Below are 21276 nucleotides of genomic sequence, written 5' to 3'. Positions count from 1 at the left end.
ACATTTAATTTGTTCATTTTTGATTGTAAATTTATTCTTTTTAGTTGAAAAAACAACTTTTTGTTTAAAACTTTAACTTTTCTTTTGTTGAAAATATAAATATTCAATTTTTTTGTTAAAAATTGATATTTTTTGTTGAAAATTAACTATTTTGGTAAAAAATTAAACCATCTTGTTGAAAATTTGTTTTTTGGTCGTTGTTGAAAGTTTATTATTTATCTGCAAATTAATTTTTTTTTTATTTCTGATTTTAAATTAAACTTTTCAGTTGAATAATCAACTTTTTAGTACAAAAAATTATCTTTTTAGATAAAAAATTAATATTTGCGTAGAAAATAATAATTTGCTTTCGCTTTATTTAATTATCGAAATGAAAATTTTATAATTTAATTTCTGATTGTAAATTAATCTTTTTTTGTTCAAAAATCCACTATTTGGTAAAAAATTTACCTTTTCAGGTTGAATTTTTAATTATAAAAAAAAAACAGTTAAATTCAATCAAAAAAGAAGAATTAACGGTTCAATTTCCACCAATTTTTAACAAAAAATGGAATATTTCAACTTTAATCCAAAAAGTTTAATTTAAAAAAAAAAAATGAATTTTTTACCAAAAAAGATAAATTTTCAACTAAGAAATATCCATTTTTAACAAAAAATTGAATGATTAAATTTTAAAAAAGTACAAAAAAAAACGAATTTTCAAACAAAAAAAGTTAAATTTGCAAACAAAATATTGATTTTCCAACTAAATTAAATGTACAGTTAAATAATTAAATTTGAAAACTCGTTTCTTTTTTGTACAAGTTTAAATGTAACTTTTGATTTCAAAATTGTACCATTTTGGTAAAAAAAATTAAGCCCTTTTGTTGAAAATTATTTACCTGAAAGTGTAATTATTTCATTTCTAATTGTAAATTTATGATTTTTAGTTTGAAAAAGCAACTATTTGATTAAAAATCTATCTTCTTAGGTTGAATTTTTGATAAAAAAATAAATTAGGAAAAAAAACAGTATTTAAATTGGAATTTTCGGTATCTGAAGGCCAACCTAATTTTTTTTTTTAACCTTAAATGGATAGAAATAAAAAATAAAAAATTGTCACCATGTTGCGACTTTTGATGAGATCGTCAAGATTCTTCTTCCGGGGAACTATCAGACTAGTTCTGCTTCGCTGGAGACATCCCAGAATATTTCCCAGCACGTGCATGACTTCGTCCGACGTTTTGAACGAATAGTGCCGATCGACATTGTCAATATGGGCAATCGCCTGCTGCAGATGATTCGCAGCGTCCTGAATTTGCTGCAGTTTCCACGGATGGTCATTCTGTATGCTAGTTTTCATATTCGCGTTTTGCTGTCGTTGAATTTTAAAGTTCACTTCCTGCAACGTTTTTTTCCTCATTTATTTATTTAATTATTTATTTTCCTAACAAAATTATTGCGCAGAAAAAATACGGCAAAATGAATTTTCAACCATAAAGTTGAATACTCAACTGAAAAAGTTCAAAAGTTCAATTTTCCATCTAAATGATTAATTTTCTAAATGAAAAAAAAGATACATTTTTAATCAAATAGTTGATTTTTCAAATTAAAACGATAAATTTACAATCAGATATGAAATAATTTAATTTTCAGTTAAATAATTAAACAAAAAGAAAAACAATGATTTTTTAACTAAACGGTTTAAGTTTTTAACAAAATTGTTCATTTTCAACCAAAAAGTTGCACTTTCAAATAAATTATAAATTTTTAACAAAAAAAATGGATATTTAAACTCGCAAGAAAAAAGTATAATCAACGATTTTATTTTTTTTTCATTTTCAACGAAGCATTAAATAGTTAGATTATCAGTTTAAAAATTTAATTTTCGAACAAAAGAATGTTTCAACTAAAAACGATAAATTTTCAATTAAAAATGAAATAATAAATTTTCAGTTAGAATACAAAAAATTAAGAAAAAAAAATTTTTAACCAAAAGGATGAATTTTTAAGATTTTTTACTTAAAAAGATTAATTAATTAATTATTTTATCTAAAAATCAACGTTTTTTTTTTTCATTTTCAAACAAGCATTAAGTAATTAAATTATTAGTTTATAAATTTAATTTCTACGAAATAGTTCATATACAAAAAAAAGAGAAGTAAAGAAAAACAAAGTAATTTCCAAACCAAGAAGATAAAGTTTCAACTAAAAAAATTTACCCTTTTAGGTTGAATCTTAAATTAAAAAAAAAAAGTTAACTTCAATCACAAAAAAAAGAAGAAGGAGAATTGAAGGTTAAATTTCTACCAAAAACATTTTTGAGTCAAATACAGAAGAAAAAATGTCAACCAAATTGTTGAAATTAACCATTTTTATTAATAATTTGTATATAAAAAAGTTATTTTTCACGAATTTTTAACCAAAAAGTTGAACTTCAACTAAAAAAAAAGATTAATTTAAAATCAGAAATGAAATAATTAAATTTTTAGGTAAATAATTTCAAAAAAAATAAATAAATAAAAGATTTTTCAACAAAATGGTTTAATTTTTTACCAAACTAGTTCAATTTTTAAATAAAAGGTTGTATTTTCTACTAAAAATGATACATTTTTTACAAAAGATTCAATACTTAAACTTTCAACAAAAAAGTTCAATTTTAAAATGAAAAGTTTAATTGTTTATCCAAAAAAATAAATTTTTATTCAAAAAGTTGAATATTCAACTAAAAAAGTTCATTTTTTAACAAAAAATGGAAAATTTAATCTTTCCAAAAAAAAAAAAAGAAAGAAAATAAATTAGAAAATGATACATTTTTAATCAAATAGTTGATTTTTCCAATAAAAAGGTTCAATTTACAATTAGAAATGCAATAATAAAATGTTCAGTTAAATAATTAAATAAAAAGAAAGATAATAAATTTTTCACCAAACGGTTTAATTTTTTAACAATATTGTTCATTTTCAACCAAAAAGTTGCACTTTCAAATCAATTATAAATTTTTAACAAAAAAATGGATATTTAAACACTCAAGAAAAAAGTATAATTTTCAAATAAAAAGATAAGTTTTTTACTTAAAAAGATTAAATAATCCATTATTTTATTTAAAAATCAACGATATTATTTTTTTTTCATTTTCAACGAAGCATTAAATAGTTAAATTATCAGTTAAAAATTTAATTTTCGAACAAAAGAATTACTTTTCTACTAAAAAAGACGAATTTTTAATAATTTTCCACGAAATAGTTCAATTACAAAAAAAAAAATAATAAAAAAGCGAACAAATTTGCAAACCAAAAAGATGAACTTTCAACTAAAAAGGATCAACTTTCAATTTAAATTGAAAAATTTAAATGTTGAGCAAAACAATTTTTTTTACCAAAAAACTGAAATCTCAACCAAAAACATGAAATTTAATACGATTACTTTTCACGTAAAAAATAAAAAATGTTAACCAAAAAAATGAATTTTAACCCAGAAAATGAATTTTTAATCAACAAGATTAATTTCCAATCAAAAGAGACGACTTTTTGATCAAATAATTGATTTTTCAACTAACTATTCTAGTTGAAAATTCATGTCTTTTTTGTTAAAAAAATTCAACAAACAAAAAAACAACAGATTTTTAGCCATCAAAATTAATTTTCAAGTAATAAGATTATTTTTCTACTAAAAAAGACGAATGTTCAAGAAAAGAGTTCAATTTTTGATTGTTTCTAAATTTTCAAAGAAAAAGATTAATTGTTTACTCAAAAAGATAAATTTTTATTAAAAAGTTGAGTATTTAAAAAAAAAGTTCATTTTTTAATAAAAAATGCAATATTTAAACTTGAAAAAAAAAAAATGAATTTTCAATCAAAATTTTGATTTTTCAATCTAAAAGATTAATGTTCTAAATAAAAAAAAAATTTCTAATCAAATAGTTGATTTTTCAACTAAAATAGTTAAATTTACAATCAGATATAAATTAATTTAAATGAATTCTTAACAAAAAATGGAATATTAAAATTTAAAAAAAAGGAAACGAAGTTTCATAAAAAAAGTTCAAGTTCCGCCCAAAAAATTTAATTTTCTACATAAAAAGATTATTTTTTAATCAAATAGTTGATTTTTCAACCAAAAAGGATTAATTTAAAATCAGAAATGAAAGAATTAAATTTTTAAATAAGCAAATAATTTTCAGCAACATCAACAAAAAAACGAACTTTCGACTAAAAATGATAAATTAAAAAAAAATTTTTAACTTTTTATAATTAAATTTTCAGTTGAACATTTAATTTTCAACAAAAAAAAAACAAATTTTCAACAAAAAGTTCAATTTTAAATCAAAAAGATTAACTTTCTACCTGAAAAAACAAATTTACAAACAGAAATTAAATAATTACATTTGCAGTTAAATAATTAAGTACAACGAAAAAAATAAATAAATTTCTACGAAAATATTAATTTGTTATCTAAGAAGATAATTTTTATATTAAAAAGTTGATTATTCAACTAAAAAAGTTTAATTTAAAATTAGAAACAACAAAGTTCAATTTTCAAACAAAAATTTGATTTTGCAACTAAAAACAATAAATTTAGAATCAGAAATGAAATAATTAAATTTTCAGTTGAATAAATAAATAAAACGAAAAAAATGCATTTTTAACAGAACGGTTTGATGTTTATAAAAAACAATTCGTTTTCAACCAAAAAGTTGAACTTCAAGTAAAAATGATAAATTTTTAAGAAAAAAATTGAATATTTAAACTTTGAACAAAAAAGCTCAATTTTAAAATAAAGAGATTAATTTTTTACCTAAACAGAGAAATTTTCCAACAAAAAAGTTCAGTTTTCAATCAAAAATTAAAATTTCAGTTAAATAATTAAATAGAACACAAAATAATGAATTATCAACAAAACGGTTTAATTTTTTATCAAAATAGTTTATTTTCCACGAAAAAGTTGCACATTCAAATCAAAATTATAAATTTTTAACCCAAAATTGGATATTTAAACTTTCAACAAAAAAGTTTTAATTTCAAATAAAAAGATTAGTTTATTACTCAAAAAGATACATTTTCAACCAATAAGTAGAATATTGAAGTAAAAACGATTAATTTAAAATCAGAAATAAAAAATATATATTTCCAAATAAATAATTAATTTTAAGTAACAAAAAAACTAAAACGAATTTCCAAAAAGTTTAATTTTTTACCAAAAATAGTTCATTTTCAAATAAAAAAAATTTTTTTTTTATTTGAAAATTTTAAAACAAAAAAAAACGAACTTGGAAACAAAGAAGTTAGATTTCCAACCAAAAAGTAGAATATTCACCTAAAAAAAAATAATTTAAAATCAGAATTAAATTAATTAAAAGTTCAGTTGAAAAACTAATTTTTAATCAAAGAAAGAGCGAATTTTAAACAACACGTAATAACAACAACAAAAAAACATTTTATCAACAAAATAGTTATATTTTTAACCGAAGAAATATATTAACAAGCCAAAATAATATTATAATAAAAAAATTAATTAAAAAAAAAGAAAAGAATTTTCAACAAGAAGATTTTAAAGCAAAAGAAAAACGAATTAAGAAAAATAGTTTACTTTAAAATAAAATAAATTAATTTTCAACTAAAAGATACATTTTTAAGCAAAAATAGAATGTTTAAATTTTAAAATACGAAAATTAATTTGCAAAAAGAAAAAAAAGTGTTGCAAACAAAAACGTTGAATTTTCAACTAAGAACATGAATTTTGAAAAAATAAGAAATTTTTTTAAATTAAAAAAAAGCTAAATTTTCAGTTGAAAAAAATATAATTTTCAACCAAAAAAACAAAAACAAATTTTTCAATGAAATGGTTAACTATACCTAAATTCTCAACCACAAAAATGGAATTTTTTAACTAAAAAAAGAAAAATGTTTAAACCTTGAACCTAAAAGATTAATATTTAAATGAATTTTCAATAAGAAAAAAAAATATATTTTTCCAAAAAGTGAATTTTCAACTTGGAAAAATTAATTTTCAATCAAAATTGGAGTTACATTTTCAGGTTAAATAATTAATTTATAATAACTACAAAACAAAAAAACATTTTATCAACAAAATAGTTTAATTTTTAGCCAAAGAAAGGGATTTATAAACTAAAATGTGGAATTTTCACCTAAAATTATGAACCTTCAATTGGCGAAATTAAAACTAAAAAAAAAGAATTCATTTTCTACCAAAGAAAAATAAAATGGTTAAACTTTCAATCAACCAAATAAATATAGCAGCCAAAATAATAATATTATACTAAAAAATTTAATTTCCACACAAAAAAAAAAATTTCTTCAGAAATGAATAAAAAATATTTTTCAAAAAAAACGACGTCTCAAAAATTATTAAAATTTTCAACTAACCAAATAAATTTTCAAAAAAATAATTTTCTACCAAAAAGTGAATTTTCAACTCGGAAAAATTAATTTTCAACCAAAAATAATATAGTTACATTTTCAGTTAAAAAAATTAATCAACACAAGAAAAATTTCATCAATTTTACAAAAACAAAAATGAATTATCAACCAATGAAATTAATATACAAGCAAAAATAGTATCATACAAAAAATACAAATTTTCATCAAAATAAAAAAATTTTCAAACACGTAATTTAATTTTCAATTAAAAAAGTCAAATTTCTAGCTAAAAATGGAATAGTTAAACTTTCAGATTAAAACAAAAAGTTTCAAACGAAGAAATGAATTTACAAACGAAAATAATTATATTATACAAAAAAGGACGAGTTTTCAACCACAAAATTGAATTTTTAACTAATTATTATCAAAATAAAAAATAATAAACCAATTTTATCAACAAAATAGTTCAATTTCACCTAAAATTATGATTATTCAATGGGCGAAATTAAAACTAAAAAAAGAAATTAATTTTCAACCAAATAAATAAATTTACAAGCCAAAATAGTAATATTACGCTAAAAAATTTAATTCCCTAACAAAAAAATAACCATTTTTTAAACTGAAAATATATATTTGCAAACATATAATTTTGTACTTAAAAGAAAACTTTTTAACAAAATAGCTAAATTTTTAGTTAAAAAATTTATTTTCCACCAAAAATGGAACAGGTAAATTTTTAGTTAAAAGAATTAATTAAATTTTGTTTCCAACAAAATGGTTAAATTTTCAACCAGAGATAAATTTTAAACCAAATTTTTCATTAAAAAAAAAAAGATAAATTTTTGGTCTAAAAATAAAATAGTTAAATTTCAAGTAAAAAACAATTTCCAACAAAAAATGATGTATCAACAAAATATAAAAATTTTCAACCAATCAAATGAATTTTCAAAAAAATAATTTTCTACTAAAGAGACGATATTTTTTACAACAAAAAGAAACAATATTTTATCAACTGAAACACTTGAATTTTCAATAACAATAATGCATTTTTAAACAATATGACTAATTTTCCAACCAAAAATACATGAATTTTTATAAAAGTAGTTGAATTTTCAAATAAAAAAATTAATTTTTCTAAGTTATATTCAACGTTTCCAGATCAAATAGCCACTCGGATAATATTTCTATAATATTTCTTGCAAGGAAAATTATAATTATTTTATATTTTTGATGTCACGTACCGCATTTGTTATGCTGTCTCCCGTAAGTACAACAACACATTTTACGTGATCGTGCGGAGCAGCAAAAACGAACCGATCAGTTTTATTTTGCTGGTCATTGCCGAAGAGAGCCAAAGGAAATCGCTGAGCGCATTCCTAATATAAAAATAGAAAAATTTGATACATTTTTAACAGTATTTTCAAAACAGAATTATCAATTATCAAAATTAAATACCATTAAAATATTGCGAAGTTGAGAGAGTGAAGAATGGACCTCTTCGTGGAGAACCCACTCAAATTCCATTTGCTGAAAAAAAGTCACAATTTCTTTCATTTTTATAATATACAACCAAAAAGATCAATTTAAAAAATATGTTCAAATTTTCAATTAAAAAACAAATTAATTTCTAAATAAAAATTAATTTTCAACGAAACAGTTTAATTTTTAACTAAACTTTTAACGAAACAAGATCGATTTTCAACAACGAAAAAATCAATTTTCAACCAAAAAGATCAAATTTCAACTAAAGATATTACTTTTCTACTAAAAAAAGGAGATTTTGTAACAAAATACATGATTTTTCAACCAAATAATTAAATTATAACGTAGATGAGATAAATTTTCAACTTAAAATAGATTAGTTAAATTTTCAGTTCAGAAAATTAACTTCAAACCAAACAAAATAAATTTTTTAACAAAAAAATTAAATTTTTAAAAAAGAAGATTAAATTTCTATTAAAAAATAAGAATTTCTAACCAAATAGTAGAATTTTAAACTAAAAATTATATATAATTAACACAAAATGGAATAGAAAAACTTTCGGTTAAAAAAAATTATTTTCATGAAAACGTATTTTCAACAAAATAGTTCAATTTTCCACCAATAAAATGTATCTTCAACCAAAAAGATTAATTTTCTATCAGAAAAAAAGGATTTCTAAAAAAATTGTGGAATTTTTCACTCAAAAAGATAAATTTTCAACAAAAAAGAGAAATTAAAATTTCAATTTAAAAATTATTTTTACAAAAAAATGGAATTTTCAACCAAAGAAATTAATTTTTAACGAAGAAAATTAATTTTCTATCAGAAAAATTAATTTCAACCAAATACTTACATAATTATCCAAAGAAATGAATTTTCAACCAAAATGATTAAATTTTACCAAGAATATTAGTTTTCTATACAAAAAAAAGTCGAATTTTAAATTGAATACATGAATTCTCTACCGAATAATTCAATTTTCCACTAAAAGAATAATTTTTTAACCAAAAGTCGAATGTGCAAATTTTCAATAATAAAATGAATAATTTTATAAAATAAAAAAAAACGAGTTTTGTAAAGAATATTTGAATTTTCATCCAAAAAGATTGATTTTAAAACAAGAATCATTGTCTACTGAAAAGACGAATTTTAACTAAAGTTTTTATTTTATTACTTAAAAAATAAAGAAATGAATTTTCAACAACAAAAGAATTTTTTGCTCAAAAGATAAGTTTTCTGAAAAAGTCGAAATTTCAACAAAAGACATGAATTCGGGAATTTTATTTTTCGGGATTTTTATCTTTCGGGAATTTTCAAATTCTGCAATATTATAAAGTGTAGGTAATTTTATTATTTCGAAATTTTCGAATTCGGCAATATTTAAACTGATGAGAATTTTACCATAAGGGAATTTCCCAATTTGGGAATTTTCCAATTAGACAATTTTCAAATTCGGCAATATTATAACTGATAGGAATATTATCATTCGGGAATTTCCCAATTCAGGAATTTTCGAATTTGGAAATTATAAATTCGACAATACTATATAATGTCAGGAAATTAAAAATTCGGAAATTTTACAGTGTCGGGAATTTTATTTTTCGAGATTTTTCAGTCGTCCCGTTTTTTCTTTCGTTTTAAATAACAATTATAATTGTCATTCAATCTTTATCATTGACGGCTTCTTTTATTTCAAAAAAATCTCTACAATTCTATTTCCAAAATTTTAATTAAAAAATTAATTTTATACATCCAAAATTTTTACGAAAAATAATTTTCAAATAAACTTTCATGAATAAAATGAAAGAGAATCGTTTTAAGAGAAAAATAAGTCATCAATGATAAGGACTTAATTAAAATTACAATTGTTATCTTGAGCGGAAAAAAACACAACATTCTAAATAAATCATTTGAAATTTAAACTTAATTATTTGTTATTGAAAATTACTTTTTTGTTTAAAATTCCTCTTCTGTTGTTGTTGAGAATCAAACTTTTACTGACATTTTTACTATTTTACTTGTTGTGAAAAATTAATTTTTTTAAATAGAATTTTAATCTTCTTCGTTGAAAATTAATATTTTTGTTTGAAAATTTAACTATTCTATTTTTGTTTGAAAATTCATTTTAGTTCAAAATTTATTTCTTAAACTGAAATTATTCCACTTTTGATGCAAATTTGATATTTTTAAATAGAAATTTAAACTTTTTGGTTGAAAATTAATTTTTTTGTTCGTTCAAAATTAAATTTTTTACCTAAAATTTAAAAATTAATTTTTTTGTCAAAAATTAGTATTTTTTGTTTCAAAATTTAACCTGTTTGAACTATTTAGTTGAAAATGCATGTCTTTTGTTGAAAATTTGACTTTTTTTATTGGGAAAATTCATCTTTTTCGTCGAAAAATCACAATTTTAGTGAAAAATTCACATTCTTAATTTAAAATTCAATTATTCCACTTTTTGTGGAAAATTGATTTTTTTAATAGAAATTTAATCTTTTTGGTTGAAAATTCATCTTTACGCTTGAAAGTTTAACTATTCAATTTTTTTCGAAAAAAGTAATATTTTTTAATAGAAATTTAATCTTCTCGATTGGAAATTAATATTTTTAGTTGAGAATTAATATTTTTGGGTGAAAATTAATGTTATTTATTGAAAATTTGCCTTTTTTATGAAAAATTAATTTTAGTTTAATTGAAAATTCAACATTACCTTTTGTTTTTTAAAAAATAACTCTTTTCCTGAAAGTTTAACAATTCCATTTTTTGTGAAAAATTAATTTTTTTTTTTTAGTAGAAATTTAATCTTCTCGATTGGAAATTCTTCTTTTTGCTTGGAAATTTAACCTGTTTTAACTACTCAGTTTAAAATTACTTTATTTGTTTGTTGAAGAGTACTTTTATGTTGTTGAAAATTACTTGTTTGTTTAAAATTCATTTTTTTTAAATCTACTCTTTTATTGAAATTTTTACTATTTTACTTGTAGAAAATTGTGTCTTTTTTTGTAATAGAAATTTAATCTTCTTCGTTGAAAATTAATATTTTTTTTAGTGAAAATTAATGATATTTTTTGAAAATTTGCCTTTTTCCATAAAAAATAAATTTTTGTTTAATTGAAAATTCATCATTTTAGTTAAAAATTCACTTCTTTTGCTGAAAATTAAACTTCCACTTTCTATGCAAAACTGATATTTTTTTATAGAAAATTAATCTTTTTAGTTGAAAATTATTTTTTTTGTTTGTTAAAAATTAACTTTTTTACTGAAAATTGAAAAATTCAATTTTTTGTGAAAAATTAGTATTTTTTAAAATAAAAATGTAATCTTCTCGATTGGAAATTCCTCTTTTTGTTTCGAAATTTAACCTGATTTACTATTCAGTTGAAAATTACTGTTTTTTTGGTTGAAAATTACTTTTGTGTGTTTATTGAAAATTACTTTTGTTATTTGAAAATTACTTCCTTGTTTAAAATTTCGCTTTTGTTGTTGTTGAGAATCTACTTTTACTGAAATTTTTACTATTTTACTTGTTGCGAAAAATTTATTTTTTTAAATAGAATTTTAATCTTCTTCGTTGAAAATTAATATTTTTGTTTGAAAATATAACTATTCTATTTTTGTTTGAAAATTAATTTTTTTGTTCGTTCAAAATTAAATTTTTTACTTAAAATTTAAAAATTCAATTTTTTGTCAAAAATTAGTATTTTTTTAATAGAAATTTAATCTTCTCGATTGGAAATTACCCTTTTTCTTTGGAAGTTTAATCTGTTTTAACAATTCAGTTGAAAACAACTTTATTTGTTTGTTGAAAATTGTACTTTTTTGTTATTGAAAATTCCTTGTTTGTTAAAACTTTTTTTTTTTAATCTACTCTTTTACTGAAATTTTTACTATATTATTTTTGGTGAAAAATTGATATTATAAATATATATTCACTCTTCTTCGTTGAAAATTAATATTTTTTGGGTGAAAATTAATGTTATTTTTTTTTTAATTTACCTTTTTTTATAGAAAATTAATTTTTGTTCCATTGAAAATTCATCATTTTAGTTAAAAATTAATTTCTTAAACTGAAAATGAAACTATTCCACTTTTAATGCAAAATTGTTATTTTTGAATTGAAATTTAAAATTTTTGTTGCAATTTACTTTTGTTAGTTTGTTGAAAATTAATTTATGTTTAAAATTCCTTTTTTTCTGTTGTTGAAAATCTACTCTTTTACTGCAATTTTTATCATTTCCCTTTTTGAGGAAAATCGATTTTTTTAAATAGAAATTTAATCTTCTTCGTTGAAAATTAATCTTTTCGGTTGAAAATTTAACTACTCTATTCCTGTTTCAAAATGCATATTTTTTTGGTTGAAAGCTAATGTATTTTATTTAAAAAATTGCCATTTTGTAGAAAATAAATTATTTTTCGTTGAAAATCCATCGTTTTACTTAAAACTTCACTTCTTTTACTAAAAATGAAACTACTTCACTTTTTATGCAAAATTGATCTTTTTTTATAGAAATTTAAATTTTATGGTTGAAAATTTATTTTTTGGTTGAAAGTTTAACTATTCAATCTTGTGTGAAAAATTAGTATTTTTTTGTTGTTGAAATTTTATATTTTATTTTGCTGGGAAAGTGATTTTTTAATGGAAATTTAATATTCTTCGTTGAAAATTAAGATTTGTGGTTGGAAATTTAATTATTAATTTTTTTTTTAATTTATATTTTTTGGTTTAAAATTAATGACATTTATTGAAAGATTGCTTTTTTTTAGAAAATTATTATTTTTTGTTGAAAATGCATCATTTTATTTAAAAATTAATTTCTTTAACTAAAAATGAAACCATTTCCAATTGTTATGTAAAATGGTTCTTTTTTCATTGAAATTTAAACTTTTTGTTGAAAATTACTTTTTTTTTAAATTAACTCTTCTACTAAAAGTTTAAATATTCAATTTTTTGTGAAAAATGAGTATTTTTTTAATAGAAATTTAATCTACACGATTGAAAATTCCTTTTTTGTTTGGAAATTTAATCAGATTTAACAATTCATTTGAAAATTACTTTTTTGTTGTTGAAAATTACTTTTTTGCTTAAAATCCATTTTTTAAAATATATTCTTTTACTGAAATTTTTACTGTTTTACTTTTTGTGGAAAATTGATTTTTTATGAAAATTTAATTTTCTTCGTCGAAAATTAATAATTTTGGTTGAAAATTTAACTATTCAATTTTTTTGAAAATTTATATTTTTTGGTTAAAAGTTAATGTTATTTATTGAAAATTTGTCTTTCTCGGTAGATTTCTTTTTTTTCGTTGATAATTTATTATTTTAGTTAAAAATTAATTTCTTTATCTGAAAATGAAACTATTCCACTTTTTTGCAACATTTATTTTTTAATTGAAATTTACACTTTTGGGTTGAAAATTTTCTTTTTTTTGTTTGTTGAAAATTACTTTGATTTGTTTCTTCGTTGAAAATTCTTTTTTTGTTGCTGAAAATCTACTCTTTTGCTGAAATTTTTATTATTTAACTGTTTGAGGAAAATTGATTTTTTTAAGTAGAAATTCAAGCTTCTGCGCTGAAAATTTAACTATTTATTTAAGAAATTTTATTTTAATGACATATTCAACTCTTTTTCAGAAAGTACACTTATATATTTTAAATAATACTTCTCGAAAATAAAAAAATTTGGTTGATATTTAATTATAATTAAAAATTATTTTTTTCAACCAAATAATAATTTTGAATAAAATACATGAATTTTTAACCAAGTACTTCAATTTTCAATGAAAGGTAAATTTTGAAACCAAAAATTTTATTTATTCTGTAGAATTTTCTACCGAATAGTTGAAACTTCGACTAAAAAGCGAATATTCAATTAAATTATAAAATTAAATAAAAAACATGAAATTTCAATCAAATAGTTCAATTTTCAACTGAAAAGAGATACATTTTCAACAAAACAGTACAATTTTCAAAGAAGAAGATAAATTCTCAACAAAAAATTCGAATTTTCCACCAAATAGTTGAATTTTCCAATTAGAAATAACATTTTTCAATCAAAATTGATGAGCTTTTATTTAAACTCGTTTATTTTTTTATTTTAAAAAATCTTATTTTTTCAAACTGAATACTTAACTGTTCCATTTTTATGAAAATTTATCCTTTTTAGTTAAAAATTAATTTTTTTACTAAAAATTTAATTCTATAGCTGAAAATGTAACTATTTCTTTGTTCATTTTTCAACTAAAAAGATAAATTTTCCATCAAGAAAATTAATTTTCGACTAGAAAGACAACTTTTGAAATAAATATGAATTTTATCAAATAGTTGAATTTCAAAATTAAAAATTAAAAATTAAAAATTGCAGTAAAAGAGGTTAAATTTCTAAACAAACAGAGGAATTACCAATCGAGAAGATTAAATTTCTATGAAAAAAAACTAATTTTTGACAAAAAATTGAATATTTAAAATTTCAGTAAAAGAGTTAATTTTTACCAACAACAAAAAAAGTAATTTTCAACCGAAAAGTTTGAATTTCAATTAAAAAATAATAATTTTTCATAAAAAGTGGAATAGTTTCATTTTCAGTTTAAGAAATAAATTTTTAACTAAAATTATGAATTTTCAAACAATAATAGAATAGTTAAATTTTCAAACAAAAATATTAATTTTCAATTAAGAAGATTAAAATTCTATTTAAAAAAATTAATTTTCCACAACAAGTAAAATAGTAAAAATTTCAGTAGAAGTAGATTCTCAACAACAAAAAAAAGGAATTTTAAACAAAAATTGTAATTTTCAACTAACAAAAGTAATTTTCAATAAATACACAAGAGTAACTTTTAACCAAAAAACAGTAGTTTTCAACTGAATAGGTAAATCAGGTTATTTTTCGAAACAAAAAGAGGAATTTCCAATCGAGAAGATTACATTTTTATTTTAAAAAATACTAATTTTTCACAAAAAATTGAATTGTTAAATTTTCAGTAAAAATATTAATTTTTAACAAACAAAAAAAAGTAATTTTCAACTAAAAAGTTTAAATTTCTTTAAAAAATATCAGTTTTGCATAGAAAGTGGAAGTTTCATTTTCAGTAAAAGAAGTGAATTTTTAACTAAAATGATGAATTTTCAACTAAACAAAAATTTATTTTCTATGAAATGAGGCAAATTTTCAAAAAAAAATAGAATTAATTTTCACCCAAAAAATATTAGTTTTCCACGAAGAAGATTAAATTTCTATTAAAAAAAAAAAAAATTTCTACAAGTAAAATAAAAAAATTTCAGTAAAAGAGTAGATTAAAAAAAATTAATTTTAAACAAAGAAGTAATTTTCAACAACATAAAAGTACTCTTCAACAAACAAATAAAGTAATTTTTAACTGAATAGTTAAAACAGGTTAAATTTCCAAGCAAAAAGAAGAATTTCCAATCGAGAAGATTACATTTTTATTTTAAAAAACTAAAAAAGAAATGAATTTTTAACTAAAATGATGAATTTTCAATAAAATAAAAATGAATTTTCAAAGAAGATGATTAAATTCCTATAAAAAAAATACCTCAAGAAGTAGTAAAACTTTCATTAAAAGAGTAGATTTAAATAAAAGGAATTTTAAACAAAAAAGTAATTTTAAACAACAAAAAAGTACTCTTCAACAAACAATTAAAGTAATTAAAAAAAGTAATTTTAAACTGAATAGTTAAAAACAGGTTTAATTTAAAAACAAAAAGAGAAATTTCCAATCGAGAAGATTAAATTTCTACTAAAAAAAAATTAATTTTTCACAAAAAATGGAATTGTTATACTTTCAGCAAAAGAGTTATTTTTTAAAAAACAAAAAGTAATGATGAATTTTCAATGAAACCAAAATTAATTTTCCATAAAAAGACAAATTTTCAATAAATAACGTTAATTTCACCAAAAATATTAATTCTCAACTAAAAATATTAATTTCCAATCGAGAAGGTTAAATTTCTATTAAAAAATAGTACTTTTTCTCAAAAAATGGAATAGTTAAACTTTGAAGCGTAAAGATGAATTTTCAACCATAAAGATTAAATTTCTATTAAAAAAAAATCAATTGACATTTTCAAACAAAAATAGAATAGTTAAATTTTCAAAAACACAAAAATTTGAACTTTCAACTAAGAATTTTTAATTTTTATAAAAAAAAAATCAATTTTGTTTAAAAAGTGAAATATATTCATTTTCAGTTAAAGAAGTGAATTTTTTAACTAAAATGATAAATTTTCATTTTTCAACGAAAAAAATTAACTTTCTACAAAGAAGACAAATTTTCAATACAATACATTAATTTTCAACCAAAAAATATAAATCTTCAAACAAAAATAGAATAGTTCGATTTTAAACCCAAAAACATTTTTTATCAACCGAATAGTTATCTTTTTAAACAAAAAAATTAATTTTCAACCAAAAAGGTTAAATTTCTATAAAAATATTAATTTTTCACAATAATGGAATAGTTTAACTTTCAGTAAAAGAGTTCATTTAAAAAAAAATGTAATTTTAAACCGAATATTTAAATCAGGTTAAATTTCCAACGAAAGAGATTAATTGTCATTCAAGAAGAATACATTTTTATAAGAAAAAAATTCAATTTTCAAAAAAAAATTAATAGTTACATTTTTAGTTTAAATAAGTCATTTTTAACACGCAAAAAAATGATAATTTTCGAAAAAAGAGTTGAATTATCAAACAAAAGAGATTAATTTTCATTCAAACTGTTGTGATTTTGAACCAAAAATAACTTTTTTTAAATTTTATAATTAAAAAAAAAATGATAAAAGTAAAAAATAATTAAAAAGGAGAAAAATGTATGAATAGAACAAATGATATTCTTTTTTACGTCAGCATTAGTCTGCACTATTCTTTGAAATTTCACTCTAAAAATGTTGATTTTCAACTTTTTTAAATATCCTTCTATTTTTTGAAAATCTCTTTTATATTTAAAAAATCTTTCAGCAGTCAGTTCCTTAATAATTAATTTCATTCACTCCATTCTTATCTCAAGAATGATTAACTGACACGTTGTAAAATTGTATTATTATTGACAGTTCTAAATAAATAGAACAAATTGACACTTCGATTATTCCGGTCATTCCCCATTCCCGAGAGATTTCCCACTAAAAACAAAGAGACGTACTTACCAGTGAATTAAAACTGTCACAATCAACCATTTCGGTAATTAAGATTTCACTTTTTTAAATTATAAGTAGACAAATAAAAGAATTATTGGCCTAAAAGCGGTGATTTAGAGGGAAGCTTTGAAATCTAACCTCAAAATCGAATTGAGTCGGGGAGAGACGTTTTGGGTTAAATTGCTTGGAATTGGTTCGGAGATAGATAAAGTTAGTTATCTTTCCGAAGAGTTCCGAGGTTGCGATTAGATAAAATGAAATAAAGACAAATTGCTTACAAGATTGTGCGCCTCCTCCTTTTCACTGTCGGCCATTTTTAATTCTGATTGCTGATTCGATTCTTATTCATTTTTTAAAATTAGAGCAAGAGGGAGCTATTCAATTTCTCGTTCCGTTTCCCATTTTTATTTTTTCCCCTCTTTTTCGCTACTGTGTTCAATTCTCGAAATATTTATTGTCAAAAAATAATTATTTTATTTTTAAAAGTACAACATTTATGTGATAGAAACTATTTTTCGCTTTATTTTTTAAATTGAATACGTGGCTCATTATAAGTAAAATTTTTTTTAAAAATTAAGTCTTTTTGAAGATTTTTTATTATTGAAATCAAGGATTTCATTATTTAAATTTTTATGTTTAACGTTCAACATTAAGTAGGGTAACTAACCAACTGTTGCTACTACTAGTTGAATCTATTAACCAATAGATAGCGCTAGCTGCTTTAGCCCAATTCCCGCAAAAGTTCAAATGGGATCAAAGAAAAATTACTTTTTAGATACAAATTATTAATCAATGTTTATAGTTTATTTATGCAATAAAGCCAACGTTAATTTAAATAATTTTTTATTAGAAGACATTAATCATTTTATGTCTAGTGAAAGAACGTTTCGAAGTGAAATTTTCAAATTTTAATTTTTTTATCATACAAACTAAGAAATTCTATAATTACGGGTTGAAAAATCAACAATTTTGTTTAAAAAATATATTTTATGTTTCAAATCTACCATTTAATTATTCTATTTACGGTTAAAAATAAATGTTTTTTAATTAAAAATTCAACTGCTTCGTCAAACAAACCTTTTGTCCGAAAACTGGACAATTTTGTTCGAAATTGTTCTTTTTATTTCTTTAAGATTTGTTTTTTAGCAAAAATTGAACAATTTCACCTATAGTTAAAATTTGTTCTTCATTAGTTCAAAATTCAACTATTTGATTGAAAATTCATGTATTTCGTTAAAAATTAAACTTCATATTTAACGTAATTAAGTTTGAAAATAAGAAATTTAATTTAACCAAATAGTTGAATTTTCAACCACAATCATTCAAAATTGAACTATTTTCAACAAACTTGTTCGTTTCCTTATTCAAAATTAATTTCTTTTCATTCATAATTTTATATTTTATATTTTTGATTACGAATTTATTTTTTTGCATGAAAATTCATATTTTTAATAAAAAATTCTACCCTTTCTGTATAAAAATAATTTTTTTGATAAAAAATTTATCTTTTAAGTTAAAATTGGATCTTTTTAGTTCAAAATTCAACAATTTACAATTTTCAAAGAAAATAAGTGAATTTTCAACTAAAAAAACGAATTTTTTAATTTTTAAGTTTAAACATTAATTTACAACAACAAGCAAAAAACAAATTTTCAATAAAATAGTTTATTTTTAATCGAAAGAAATTAATTTTGCAAATTAGAAAAATTTGTAACCAAAAAATGCAATAGTTCAAATTTAGCTCAAAAAATAATTTTGAACCAAGAAAAAGGAGATACTTAAATTAATAGAGGAATGAATTTTGAACCAAAAAGATGAATTTTCAAACAAGAAGATTAATTTTCTACCAAACAGTCGTGTTTTGAACTACAAAAATAATTAGTAATAAAAAAAATATTTTCAACAAAGTTCTTAAATTTTTAAACAAAGAAATTTATTTTTAACCAAAATATGTGAATTTTTAAACAAGAAGAATAATTGAAAAAAGTCAATTTTGAAAAAGGAGTTGAAATTTTAATTAAAAAAATAAATTTTCAAGTAAATAAAAACGAATTAAAAAAAATGTTTAAATTTTCAACTGAAAAATGATTTTCAACCAAAAAGGTTCATTTTTAAGCATTTGGTCGAAAATATATGGTTGACCAATCTGTATTTTTGCTTAAGCTTCAGCGTGCGGACATCTTGCTATCTGACGTCACTGCATGGACTACCTAATAAACCTAAAAAATACCATTGAATTGAAAAAAAAATTTTTAAAGTCAAAAAAGCTACTTTCCATTTGTTTAGAGCGAAACGCAATATATTTATAGAAAATTTTCGAAAATAAATTCTTTTAAACCCTTGATAAAATACGGACCTGAGGTGTTCCATTTCGCATTTCCTATTTTCTGAACGATCGGTCCGACGGAAACTGGACCGTCGAGGGCACCATTTTTTCTCGGTAGAACTGTGAGAAGTGATTGAAAAAATGTCAGGTTTAGCAGCAAAACTGAATCCCTTAATCAAAAGTGAGTACGAAATAATATTTTTTATTTTTCAGTCAATTAATTAATATCATTATTTTTGATATTCGGTGCTGTCACTCGCGTCAAGTGACACGCGCATTCGATTCTTACATAACATCGATAATCTTGACTAAACTGACGGAAATTAATGTAATACGACTTTTCCGAAGCTTAAAATTGACGAGATTAGGTATTTTCTAGTGTTACTTAATAATTATCAATCGGTGATTGAAAATAGTTTTGGAGAAATGGAAGTAGGTGAAGTTTTAATTTGAGGTTATGTTTTACGTCGATTTTGAGATTTCGTATTTTTGTGTTAAGTTTATGTATTACATAAAGGATTTTCTTTTAATTCATTTCACCTAAAATTTTGAAAACATGAATTAAATTTTTTTATTCGCAACTACATACTTCAAGGTTTATTAATTATTTTATAAATAACACTGAGGGGCGATTTTTTAATTTGCAAATTGATAGGAACTGATTTTTTCACTTGTAAAAATGACATTAAAAGTCCAGAGTTTAAAAAATAATTATATCAGCATTAGATTTGTGCGAAATATTTGATGAATTTTTATAAAAATATCATTTTTTGCGATTTTTAATGCATTTTAAACTTTAAATAATAAAACGCTAAACCTTTTTTTTCTTTTTGTAGATTTTCAAAACTTTTTCCTGTCTTCAAAATATAAATCTTGAAAACGGAATAATTTGCAATTATGCACATTGTTGACTTTTAAAAAATTTCAATGAATTATTCAAAATTGTAGAACTTTGAATTAAAAATTTTTCAAATTGGAAAGTTTCTAATTTTGAAAATTTGCAATTAAAACTTTTGTAATAGTCATGATTTACTTCAAAGATTTCTTCAATGATTTCGAATGGAAAAGCTTAAGTTTTCATTCCCAAAATCTTTAACATTTAATAATTTTGATGTGTGCATCTTTAAAATTAATTGTTTTTAATTTTAACTCTTACAAATTTTAGAACTTTGAATTGTAAATTTTTTAAATTGAAGAGTTTGGAATGTTGAATATTTAAGTTACAATTTAAAAATTCTGTCTTTCTGATGTTATATATCGTAAATTTCATCAATTTGAAAGATTTAGAATAGAAAACTTGACTTTTGATTTCCATAATTACAAAAATTGAAGAATTTTTATTTATATATCTTTAAAATTGAGAATTTTGAAATTTTACAATTAAAAATTCTGTAAATTTGATGCTGTAAATTAAAAATTTCTTCCCTTTGGAAGATTGATAATCGAAAAGTTGCCATTTCGATTTTAAAAATCCTTCAATTGTAACTTTGAATTGAAAATCTTTAAAATTGAAAATTTTACTTTTTATTTATAGAATTACAAAAATTTAAGAATTTTTATTTTTATATCTTTAAAATTCAAGATTTAAAAATGTTATAAATAAAAATTTTGTAATTTTCATGATTTAAATTCGAAATTCCTTCCGTTTGGAAGATTTATAATTGAAAACTTGACATTTTTATTTTGAAAATTATGAAAACTCGAGAATTTTAATTTATACATATCTAAAATTTTAGATTTTTCAATTATAAATTTTTTTAATTGAAAAGTTTAAAATATTGACAATTTAAGTAAAAAATTAAAAATTTTGAAATTCTGATGATATATATAGGAAATTTTATCAATTTGAAAGATTTAGAATTGAAAACTTGACTTTTGTTTTCCAGAATAATAAAATTTTTATAATTTTTATTTAAATATCTTTATGATAAAGGTTTTGAAATTTTGAAATTAA

At 20.5% G+C, this 21276-nt stretch overlaps 3 protein-coding genes across 4 annotated transcripts in view; 2 read left to right on the top strand and 1 right to left on the bottom strand.

Moving 5' to 3' along the window:
- Window positions 1–17319, bottom strand: part of LOC117174893 (protein rogdi) — a 30851-nt gene extending 13532 nt beyond the window's left edge. Inside the window, exons 1-4 of one of the 2 annotated variants that reach the window (XM_033364438.1) lie at window positions 17275–17319; window positions 7815–7886; window positions 7601–7735; window positions 1103–1381 (exon numbers count right to left, since the gene is read on the bottom strand). In XM_033364438.1, the coding sequence (XP_033220329.1) occupies window positions 1103–1381; window positions 7601–7735; window positions 7815–7886; window positions 17275–17310 (522 nt within the window). In that variant the 5' untranslated portion in view covers window positions 17311–17319. Of the gene's footprint in view, window positions 1–1102; window positions 1382–7600; window positions 7736–7814; window positions 7887–17005; window positions 17231–17274 lie in introns of those variants that run through there. The other variant, XM_033364359.1, reaches the window with a different exon arrangement.
- LOC117174659 (ester hydrolase C11orf54 homolog) overlaps window positions 16881–21276 on the top strand; it is a 26033-nt gene continuing 21637 nt past the window's right edge. Inside the window, exon 1 of the mRNA XM_033364139.1 lies at window positions 16881–17039. The gene's annotated coding sequence lies outside the window, so the exon portion shown is untranslated. The remainder of the gene's footprint in view (window positions 17040–21276) is intronic.
- LOC117175015 (ATP synthase subunit g, mitochondrial) overlaps window positions 19370–21276 on the top strand; it is a 9100-nt gene continuing 7193 nt past the window's right edge. Inside the window, exon 1 of the mRNA XM_033364556.1 lies at window positions 19370–19503. Within this exon, the coding sequence (XP_033220447.1) occupies window positions 19464–19503 (40 nt within the window). The 5' untranslated portion in view covers window positions 19370–19463. The remainder of the gene's footprint in view (window positions 19504–21276) is intronic.

This window comes from Belonocnema kinseyi, chromosome 1, assembly GCF_010883055.1.
Source record: "Belonocnema kinseyi isolate 2016_QV_RU_SX_M_011 chromosome 1, B_treatae_v1, whole genome shotgun sequence".
NCBI lineage: Eukaryota > Metazoa > Arthropoda > Insecta > Hymenoptera > Cynipidae > Belonocnema > Belonocnema kinseyi.
The sequence above is the reverse complement of the archived record's forward strand: the minus strand, read 5'-3'. Positions and strand labels throughout refer to the sequence as shown.